At 27.5% G+C, this 10,486-nt stretch overlaps 2 protein-coding genes across 4 annotated transcripts in view; both read right to left on the reverse strand.

Annotated features, from left to right (window-relative positions):
• Positions 1-420: 420 nt before the first annotated feature.
• Positions 421-3,435, reverse strand: LOC107847078. Of its 2 annotated transcripts, none has more exons than XM_016691324.2 (3): positions 3,199-3,435; positions 2,254-2,334; positions 421-746 (listed from the first exon to the last, which is right to left on the reverse strand). In XM_016691324.2, the coding sequence occupies exons 1-3, from the start codon at positions 3,281-3,283 to the stop codon at positions 616-618; spliced, it is 297 nt and encodes a 98-aa protein (XP_016546810.1). In that variant the 5' UTR covers positions 3,284-3,435; the 3' UTR covers positions 421-615. The 2 variants fall into 2 exon arrangements, with proteins under 2 accessions (XP_016546810.1, XP_016546809.1); XM_016691323.2 differs by having other exon boundaries at positions 421-752; positions 3,199-3,410.
• Positions 3,436-4,869: 1,434 nt separating this feature from the next.
• The window catches only part of LOC107848548 (WAS protein family homolog DDB_G0292878), a gene marked incomplete at its 5' end in the record, with an annotated part of 11,714 nt that continues 6,097 nt past the window's right edge, over positions 4,870-10,486 (reverse strand). The window contains 1 exon segment of one of the 2 annotated variants that reach the window (XM_016693340.2): positions 4,870-5,084. In XM_016693340.2, coding sequence (XP_016548826.2) covers positions 5,026-5,084 — 59 coding nt within the window. 2 annotated transcript variants of the gene reach the window in all.

The raw sequence follows: 10,486 nt of genomic DNA on the forward strand, positions 1-10,486 counted from the left end.
TTATCATGAAAAGTTAATTGAATAAAATAGTACACACTAAAATGATAAACATCAAATTATTTATTCAGAATTCTTTTCCTTGCTTGGAAAACTGAAATCTATTGTTTACAATTTACTATGAGCACAAATAATTTGTACGTTTTGTATTAGGTAGTCTCTATCGATTTTTACATAAGAAATCAATAAGCAGAGATGTATTTTATATATTTGTTCTTATATATTAGTTGGAGTATAATAATCAATGCAATGATTAAATATTGAAATTTGATACATATTATTTTATCTCATGTGTTACGTTTAGAAATTGAATATTTATAATTAAAACTAGTAATAAATAATTCAACTTTGATTTTGAGAATTGAGATCATGTATGCATCATTCAATAATTTTGAAAATTATGAATGTATTTAGTATTCCTAGTAAGGGTAAAATGAGAAACACATGTATAAAATATTCTTAATTTTAGAATTTGAACAACTAAATCAAAACAAATATTTTTAAAAAGAAGGACAATTAATACGAAACGAAAGAAGTAATTAACTTACACGAATTATAAATTTAATAATAAATTCATAATTCATAAATTTTAAATCTCAGCTCCGACTCTCTATAATTTCAGGGAGTCATTTCACATCTTTCACCCAAATTGCATCGTCGAACTGGAACTTTTCGTCCTATACAACTGGCATATACCTTCCCGTTGCATATTGGTTTTTGTAATGCACGATAGGTTAAAGGTTTTCCTCCTGAGACTAAAAATAAATAATTAATAATAATAATAATAATAATAAATCTAAATGACAAACGAAAATTAAAAAGTGATCGAAATAGAATACAATTGAAAATTCGAACCAAAATAAATAAAGCATGCTAAATTAATGCGCTATATCAGGCTTTTATACAAATCCGATCTTAACGACCGTCAACGTGTAAAATCTCATATATATATAGAGAGGCGGAGCCAGCCTAGTTGAACTCCGCTTTGATAAATTTTTCTTCAGATTTTGAACCTCCTCAGGAGATATTCTAATTCTGCCTCTTCATATATCGCCTAATTTAGTGCGCTATACCTTGCATATTTTTTTTTTTTTAAAGACTTTTAGTTTGATAGAATTTATTAGACTTGTTTCGAGAGAAATAGGAGTGAAAAATATCTTTACTAAAGTATTATTAATTTTTTTTAATAAAGTGAGTTTTTTTTTAAATGACAATTCTATTGATAAATAAATATTGATTATTATTTTTCGAGGTCAAGCTGAATAACACTTAAAAGTCTCTTTTTGAGTTTTGACCTTAAACAAGTTTTTTTGTCATAAGAGAAAACACATATTCCCTCCCCCTCCCCCCGCAACTTATCCACCATACTCACTTTATCACTTAAACTTAACTTCTATTTATTTACTCTCCTTAATATCTTTAAAGTATATTATTTTCACCCCTAAAGCTAACGTGGAATTTAAAAATAAAAGTATGTTTTTTTAATTTAAAAACTGATATGGCCCCACTTTTTAATAATATATATATATAAACCACCTTCTTCATACCCCCACCCTCATTTCTTCATCTTCTTCATATATTTTTTTGAGTTTGTTTTAATCGTTTTCCGGTGAGTTTTGTCGGAATATTTTGGAACGAAGAGTTTTGAATTAGAATGTGGTGATGCTATTGCATTGTTGTTTCTTGAATTGGTGGTTTGATGAAGGAATCATAAAGGGCTTGTAATTATGTTTTAAAAATTCAATGATATAGAAACTGTATCATTATTATATATAAATATATATCTTTAACAGTTCTATTATATAAAAGTATAAATAATAGGAATAAAAAATATAATGTGCTGATTTTTTCTGTTCTAACTATAAATTATTAAGAAAAAAACTCCATAAAATTATAGTTAATTGTTAAAATAAAAAAAGTAACTTTTTAAAATTTAAAAAAGAATAGCGAGAGAGAGTGAGAAGAGAAGCCAACAAAGGAAAAAAGAAAAAGAGCAAACAATGAATTGGTATATTAAAAAAGAGCCGAAATAGCTAATTAGTGGAATTACAATTCTTAGGTTACTTTTGGTAGAATTTATTTGGCCGACTGGTCATTATCGTCCTTTCCCCTTTAAAAAAAATAAATATTATGAAATATTTATTTTTAGTAAGGACTACATATAATCGATTTATTCAAAATTTATTGTGAGAAAAAGATTCTGAATATCGAATTTTACTATTAATTAAAATAAAAGATAATTACATAAAATATTACCTGGTGGTGGTTGTTCAGTTGCTGAAGGAGCTGATCTAGAGGGATTAGGTAGCATACCAATTTTACTGCCTCCATTGCCACCTATTATTCAAATGGAATTTAAGTTATATATCCTGGAAATAACTGATAAAGCTTTCGTCATATGATCAAGAAGTCATAGGTTTAAACCGTGAAAGTAATTTCTGTAAGAGAAAAGGTAAAAGTTATGCATAGTTAAATTCATGTCTAAAAGTCCCACATTGGCGATAAAGACGCTCCCTAATAAATGCGACTCTATACCCAAAGAGATCGACTTGAACTCGAGACCTCTGGTTAAGGATGAAGGAGTATAGTGGTGACCAGGGATTCAAGGATCGGGGGAGTTCGGGAGGTTCAAACATAGATATTAACATCCAAAGCTTTAAGGTTAATCCGTTTAGAAATCAAAACACCCAACTATTTTCTTGATTTCATGGGTGTCTTTTTTTTTCCATACCAATTTTTATACATTTAATATATAATTATGTCTATTTTGCATCGAGTTTAACGGGTGGCGGAGCACCACATTTTTGAACCTAAGTCCGCCTCCGAAGAAGTACTTGTCACTCCACCACAACCCTGACGGCAATAAGCTATCAATCAATATGTATTACAGCGAAAAATAGTATTATGTGGGCACACACCTTTTTTTTGGACACAAATAGGAAAAATAAAATACATAGCAAAATTTCTTAAAATTCCAATTCCAATTACCAAAACTCATGAAAAATAGAAAGCATCAGAAGAATAAAACAAAAAGAAATATAAAAAAAGAAAATAGAGTTGTTATTTAGTCCAAAATAGCATTGTACTAATTTGAATTATCCACATTGTATATGTATATCTAAAAGTAATGAATTTGTTTACTGAAAATTAATTTAGATCAAAATAAAAACAAATAGATTAAAGTGAAGATTAATAACAAACCTGATAATAATCTTCGAGAGGCCATTGTTGAGGATAGACAAAAGATTAAGACAAAAAAGAGTATGAATAATGTTTTGTGATTCATAGCTTCAAAGTATTGAAGAAAAATGAAAATTCTCTATAATATGATGAGTTTTATTAATAAGCTTATACTTATAAATTTTTTTCTATGTTGGAAATATGTGGACTTGGTCCTTTTAGTATTGGAAAATTGTCACGTAGTTTATAAACCTTTTTATGGTTCTTGACTTGACTAGTGAAGTCTTTTTGGAATAAATAATATTTATAGTAATAATTAGTTGGTCAACTTTAAAGTCTTCCCAAGTTGATGAGTTGAATGAGTCATAACTCAATGAGCACTTTTACCAGAGAAAAATATATTTTATGCGTTAACTTTTACTTGTCATATTTTTCTTTATGAAAATTAATTTAATCAATTTTTTTTTTAATTTTTTTTTCATGTTTTTTATTGATCAACAATCAATTGAAGTATTTTATACTTCTTTACTACTCATACAAGATTGACAAAGTTAAAGTTATATTGAGGGGAAAATGTCTACCGTCTGTCTTAGTATCTCAAATAAGACTTGCATGTCTATCTCTTTAGTAGGTGATTCACCATAGTTAGCGAAGAAAATATTGAATCAATCAAAGGAGATACTACAAGCCCTATGTCGTACACATCTAAATAAGGCACGTGGTTTACTGGATCTTCCGACTAGACTGGCCAAATATGTGATTCAGTCGATGAAGAGGTGTGTGATCAAGAGAGCGTGCAGGGGAGAGGAGGGGGGGGGGTGTTATGTGTTGTCCCTATTGGGTGAGGCATAAGCGTCTGAAGTTAAGTTGAATTAGATTAATTTAATATTTATAAAATTTAAATGTTCATATGAAAAATACCATGAGTTGCAATCCTTCTCATATCCATATGATAAAAAGATACATTTTAAAATACTGATCAAAATTCATAAAATTAATTTGACCCTCAAAAGATGAAACGTAACAAGTAAAAGTAATTGAAGAGAGTCGTAAAGTTGCAAAGATGAGGTAATTAAGGTTGGCGCACATTTTATCTTCCCTCGGTAACAATTTTTATCTTAGCAGAATCATAATAACTAATAAATCAATAAATATAATGTATAACTTATTGTATGCTTAAATCTTCGATAGACCCTTAAACTTATTTTGAAATTTCACTTCGACCCCTCAACTTACCATTGTACCTATTGAGCACTTTAATTATTCAAAAGTCTTTCCTATTAGACACAAAATGCTGACATGACAAAAAAAGTGCGTCTCACGCACTTAAGGCACGTGAACTAGATTTAAAAATTATTTTTTTCTTTTTATTCAACTTTTACATTTAAAATAATTTTTTTAAAAATAATTAATTTCCCCCCATTTATTCATCTTCTTCACCTCCATTTTTTTTATTGTCAAAGCTACTTTAATTTTTTCCTATTCTTTGCTATTTTATTTTATTTTGATTTTAATAAATGAAAATATTTTTGAATCAACACTCCTTAATTACGTCTTACATTTTAATTAGATATTTTTTCTTCATCAATCTAGCTATATATGACGATCAAAGATCTTGATCTACCATGCTACTATTTTGGTCTGACATTCAATTTTAGTTCACATAATTTTTGTTGAAATGGTCAAGAGTGATAGTGGAAAGATTTATCATCAAACTTCTATTATGTCAAATATACTTTATCATAGATACTAAATTGAATCTATAAAAATTGAAGAAAAAGTTTTCCGCCATTCAATGGCTAAATCCCTCCGCCACTCCCATTTTCAATACTATCCTTCATTCTTTCTTCATATCATAATTCCGTCTTCATCAAACATTGTTGTTGTAATGATCTTCACCGAAAAAGCTGCAAGACAGAAAAAATGATTAATCGTCAAAACTTTATTTTTTTGACATACTTAATATGAATCTAAAATTACTTTGGGATTTTTTCAATCTTTAAATCATCTCGATTTCTCGTCGTTGATTTTAAAATGGTTCACCATTATTGTCTCTCTACATATCTTTCTCTTTCCCAAGTCAGATATGAAAAAAAAAATTAGAAGATTATATCTGAAATTAATTTGAAAAAAAATAAATTTTGCGATTAGCGAAAAAGAATAACAAAGGTCAAAATATGAAGAAGAAAATGGGGAAGAAGAAGAAGCAAAGGGGCGGGGAGAGGAGACTGAATGAGAGCTTTTTTATTTTTATTTTTTAAATAATTTATAATTATTTTTTAATAATTATTTGGGCCTCCAATGTCATATGTCATCTTTTAATTAGCCGTTTTTATCATGTCACCGCAAATATACCGTGCACACTTTACAATTTTTGCTAAATATTCAAAAGTGTCTAATAGGAATAATTTTCGAGATGGTATAGGTGTTCAATAGGTACTAGTCCTAGTTGAGGAATTCAAGTGAAATTTTGAAACAAATTTAAGGACTTATTAATGATTTAAGCCTTTATTAAATTACCTTCTATTTAATAGATGTCTCTTGAAAATTATTATTAAAGAAGATCGTATATAAGGATACAATTGAATAAACTTTGTATAAATTTTTGTTTAAAATTTTTATACTTATTTTAAAATGAAGAAAGTATCATTTATGATACTCTTTTCATTTCAAAATAATTGATTTATTGTGATATGACACATCTTTTACGAAAAATATTTAAGGACATAATTTGTAAATTACTTTTCACTTTTATCCTTTTAATGATTCTTAATATATTCTTCTAAAAAATGCGAAGTATTTAAGAATCTCATTAAATGAAAGGATAAATATAAAAAAAAATAAAAAATTAACAATTCTTTTGGACTTTAAAATTTTACTTATTCTGAACACTAAAAAATATTTTAACAATTTAATTATTTTAAAATGGTTGAATTAGTTTGTTATAATTGGTCAACTTAGGTGTTTTCACAAGTTGATGACTATGATGTGTGTAGTTTAGCTACGACTGAAATTGGACCCACCCACGGAATGGACATGTTTTATACTATTATTTTTTCCGTTTTATTTTATGTATGACACCGATTAACTTAGTAGTCGTTTGGCCATAAAAAGTTTTTACTTTTTTAAAAAATTATTTCACTTTAGTGAAAAAAATGAAAATTATAAGTGTTTGGCCATGAGAACTTCAAATACAATTTTAAAATTGTATTTGAAAAAGTGAAGAAAATAAAAATATTTTTTATATTGTTTAGATTTCTTTCAACAAATCACTCATCCGTTGAAACAGATGACTGTTCTGTGCAACAGTCAACTATCAATATTGTTTAGATTTCTTTCAACAGAAGCCCCATCTATCGCAACAGATGAATTATCTGTTGGGAGAAATCAAAGTTTTGGACATGTCGTCCTGTTGGAATAGTTGATAGGATTTCAAACAACAGATTGTTCATCTATTGCAGCAGATGATTCATCTGTTGCAGGAAAAATAACAGTACCGAAATTTTGTTCAATAGAATAGCAACAATATCACTATTTAATATCAAATACATCATTTTTACCAAGAATAACAACAAATCAACCCAGCAACACCAACACCCAAGTAACACAGACGCTGAGAACATTAACAGTGACCAAAAACATCAAAATTGTTGTTTGTACAACCACAAAGAACAAAAATCAAACTTCAAAAAACTGAACAGACACCAACAAATCGAATCACCAGTGTGACAACAAGAACTACAGTAACAACAAAAAATAGAGCTCCTCACGCGCCTTTAGTGTAGTACAGCAAACACAATGAGCTGAATCAGCAAAAGATGCCAAAGTGACACACTTTATAGCTACTCGAGGTGCTAAAAGTGAACAACGTCCACTTGAAGTACCAAAGTGAAAGATGGTGGCAAGTTAAGCAACCTGTCGATATGTTTGGCCATCTTATTTTATATGACATTGCCTAAGTAGCCGTTTGGCCATAAAAAGTTTTTACTTTTTTCGAAAAATTATTTCACTTTAGTGAAAAAATAAAAACTGTAAGTGTTTGGCCATGAGAGCTTCAAATACAATTTCAAAAGTGTATTTGGAAAAGTAAAAACAAGTAACTTGTTTTCACTTTTTTCACTAATACTTCTTTTACAAAATTTCAAAAACAACTTTAATTTATATTCATGGTCAAACACAACTTCAACTTCAATTCCAACTTTAACTTCGAAAAATTATAATTTTCATGGTCAAACGGGGCCTTAATATGATATTTAAGATTTTTTTGTAAAAAATTTATGGTTTAAAATAATTCTTAGATATTTGTATGATTGTAAATTATTTCATTAAAAGTGAAAGAAGAATTTTAATGTTAAATTATTTTTAATTATAGTAAAATAATATTTTTTTGAAAAGAGACAATTTTTTTTTAAAAATAAATTAATTGACTCAAGGATCTTCCTGCAGCAACCTTCACTACAATAGAAGGCTCTTCTTCAAGTGGTTGAACATCTCCTCAACTCCCAATAAGAGTCAATTATGAAATAGTCCTTTAGCTTTTTTCACTTTTAAAGGACTTTCTAACCGGTAATTTTTTATTTTGAAACGTTGAATAATACTTGTTCGGTCTATAAAACTAATGGATGACTTACTTATTTTTAACTATTTTATTCTTAATATTAAATATGATTCATTATCTAATATATTTTTTAAAACATTAAATTTATTATATTTAACAAGTAACATGGTAAAATTATCCTTATCATTTACTGTTTCTTAATTTCTGTGTCAATAAGAAAATAGATAAGTAAGGATGAACGAAAGGAGTAAAATATTAGAGTTCAGAGCCAAAAAAGCTCTTTTTTTGATAAAAAATTTTAAAGGGATCACTTGATTTGAAAAGAAACCAAATGGGACAAAACGTTGTTGGTCTAATGACTTGCAAGTTGCCTGAGACCCAACGACTTGCATGTTTTTTTTTTTCATTATTTAAGCAGTTTTTTGTTGTGAATCGTTTCAACTCGCTCTACACTCTCGTTTCAACCTGTGTATTTATTCTTGTTCAGCTTATAGTTTCGCTCGAGTATTTATTCTTATACAACTTACAATTTCTTGTATTAAAAATGAATCAAGATACAGTAAGAGTAAATTTATGTTGGGGTGGTAAAGTTCTATATGAACCTGGTTTGATTTTATATGATAAAGTTTTATATGATCTCTGATTATGGAGTCCCAGAGAGATGACAAAATTATATCGCCTCATTTTGATGAATTTTACCTCAAGTCCCAAAGCGGTGCATAACTTCAAGTCGTCGACTATATATTACAGAACCAGCTTTATATAAAACTTTACCACCCCAATATAAATTTACTCTTACTATATCTTGATTCATTTTTAATACATGAAACTATAAATTGAACAAGAATAAATACTCGAGTGAAACAGTAAAATGAACAAGAATAAAAATACGGGTTGAAACGGGAGTGTAGAGCGAGTTGAAATGACTCACAACAAAAAACTGCTCAAATAATGAAAAAAAAGCCATGTAAGTCACTTGGGGCCAAGCGACTTTCAAGTCACTGAACCGATAACGTTTTGTCTCCTTTGATTTATTTCCAAATCAAGTGATCCCTTTCAAATTTTTGATCAAAAAAAGAGTCTTTTTGGCTATATATATACACACACGCTTGATTTAAAAAATTCAATGAATTTAATGAAAAGAACCTAAAAATGGAATTCCACCCTCATTTTCTAATTTAATTTCACCACCCATTAGATACATTCTCCTAAGGCAGAGTGAGGTTTGACTTAATCCCTATCTTGTTACATGAAAAATTATTTTTTATGAATATATAATTGTTGTGAAACATCTTTTAGCTTCTCTATGTATACTTATTTTAGCTTCTTTGCGTGTATATAGTTTCGCTACTATATACTTATCTTACCTCTATCGATATTAGATAGAACTTGAGGTTATTACTCATAAACTTTCAGGCGTCTTCAACTTTTAAAAAAAAATAAAAAATTGAAACAAAGTTTTACAAATCATCTAATTGATTGTTTATCTAAAACAAGATTGATAATAGTACTACATAATTTAATACAATATCACAATTCGAAGCAAAGTTGTGCTTCTAATTTAATTTTATTAATAATCATGTAATTAACATATGTTATAAGTCTTGCAGAGATCATTGTTTACTTGACGACGTATACAAGCTGCTAATTCTTCCCTATTCAGCCCACTGCATCTCGCTGGGGTTGCTGCAAAATAATAATAGTGAAAATTATCCCGTATATACTTATTAGATAGTTATTGCAACTTATAACACTATTTTTTTTAATTATTAAATTATATTTTTAATTGCAAGTTATAATAGATTTAAGTATTATTTATTAATTTATTTTTATTTAAAATTTTTTTTTTAGATTTAATCTTATATTTTTCCTAATACTCATATTTATCTATTAAAATATCAATATCTTAGATTACCGCATTAAAAGGTTTTAGCTTTTTCAGAAAAATTTTCAATATACTTTACATTTCAATATATAATATTGTTATATATATATCCTAATGGAAAATTTTACTATGGGCCTCATGCACCACATCATATTTGTAGAGGCCCTATTATTTTGACACCTCAACTTTATGAGGTCCATCTATCAAAATAATTGCCTCTACCTCTTTTTCCTTTTTCCTTTGCCCTTTTTTTTTTTTTTTTTTTTTTTTTTTAAGACAACTCATCTTTTTTACTCTTTTATTTTAGAGTTAAATTTTTATTTATTATTTTTTTTGTCTTTTTTATTTTTACTTTATAAATTTTCTCGTGTTCATGAAACTAATAGAAATAATGGTTTTCTTTTCTTCCTAATTTTTATTTGTAGATATTTGCAACCAAATCAAATTTATTTAGTATTTTTTTTGTTTAAATTTATTTATGTCATTTTTCTATAAGTTCATTTAAAAAAAAATGTCTTTTTTCATTTTCTAAAAAGAAATTAATTTTAATTTTTTTACATGATATGTTTAAAATCATAAAAGTTAAGAATACTTGAATATAGTTTATATATTTTTAATTTAAGATCAATTAAGAGTCCGTTTGAATTAGGGGTGGACATATTTTGGTTTACACCGAAAAAACCAAAAAATCAAACCGAAATTTAATTTTGGTTTCGATTTTTCATTTTTCGGATCGGATTCGATTTGTAATTTTAGAATTTCGATTTTTTGATTCGGTTTTCGGTTTTAAAAAAAAATTGGTTTGAACCGAAAAATCAAAATTTTATAAATAAATAAATAATATATATATATATATATATTTTATT

Source organism: Capsicum annuum, chromosome 11 (genome assembly GCF_002878395.1).
Source record: "Capsicum annuum cultivar UCD-10X-F1 chromosome 11, UCD10Xv1.1, whole genome shotgun sequence".
NCBI classification, from domain to species: Eukaryota; Viridiplantae; Streptophyta; class Magnoliopsida; order Solanales; family Solanaceae; genus Capsicum; species Capsicum annuum.

Coding starts and splice junctions, on each gene's coding strand:
- LOC107847078 (XM_016691323.2), bottom strand. CDS start 3,283: ATGAATCACAAAACATTATTCATACTCTTTTTTGTCTTAATCTTTTGT. Junction 2,335..3,198: donor CTCTCGAAGATTATTATCAG/GTTTGTTATTAA, acceptor TTTGAATAATAG/GTGGCAATGGAGGCAGTAAA. Junction 753..2,253: donor AACTGAACAACCACCACCAG/GTAATATTTTAT, acceptor ATTTATTTTTAG/TCTCAGGAGGAAAACCTTTA.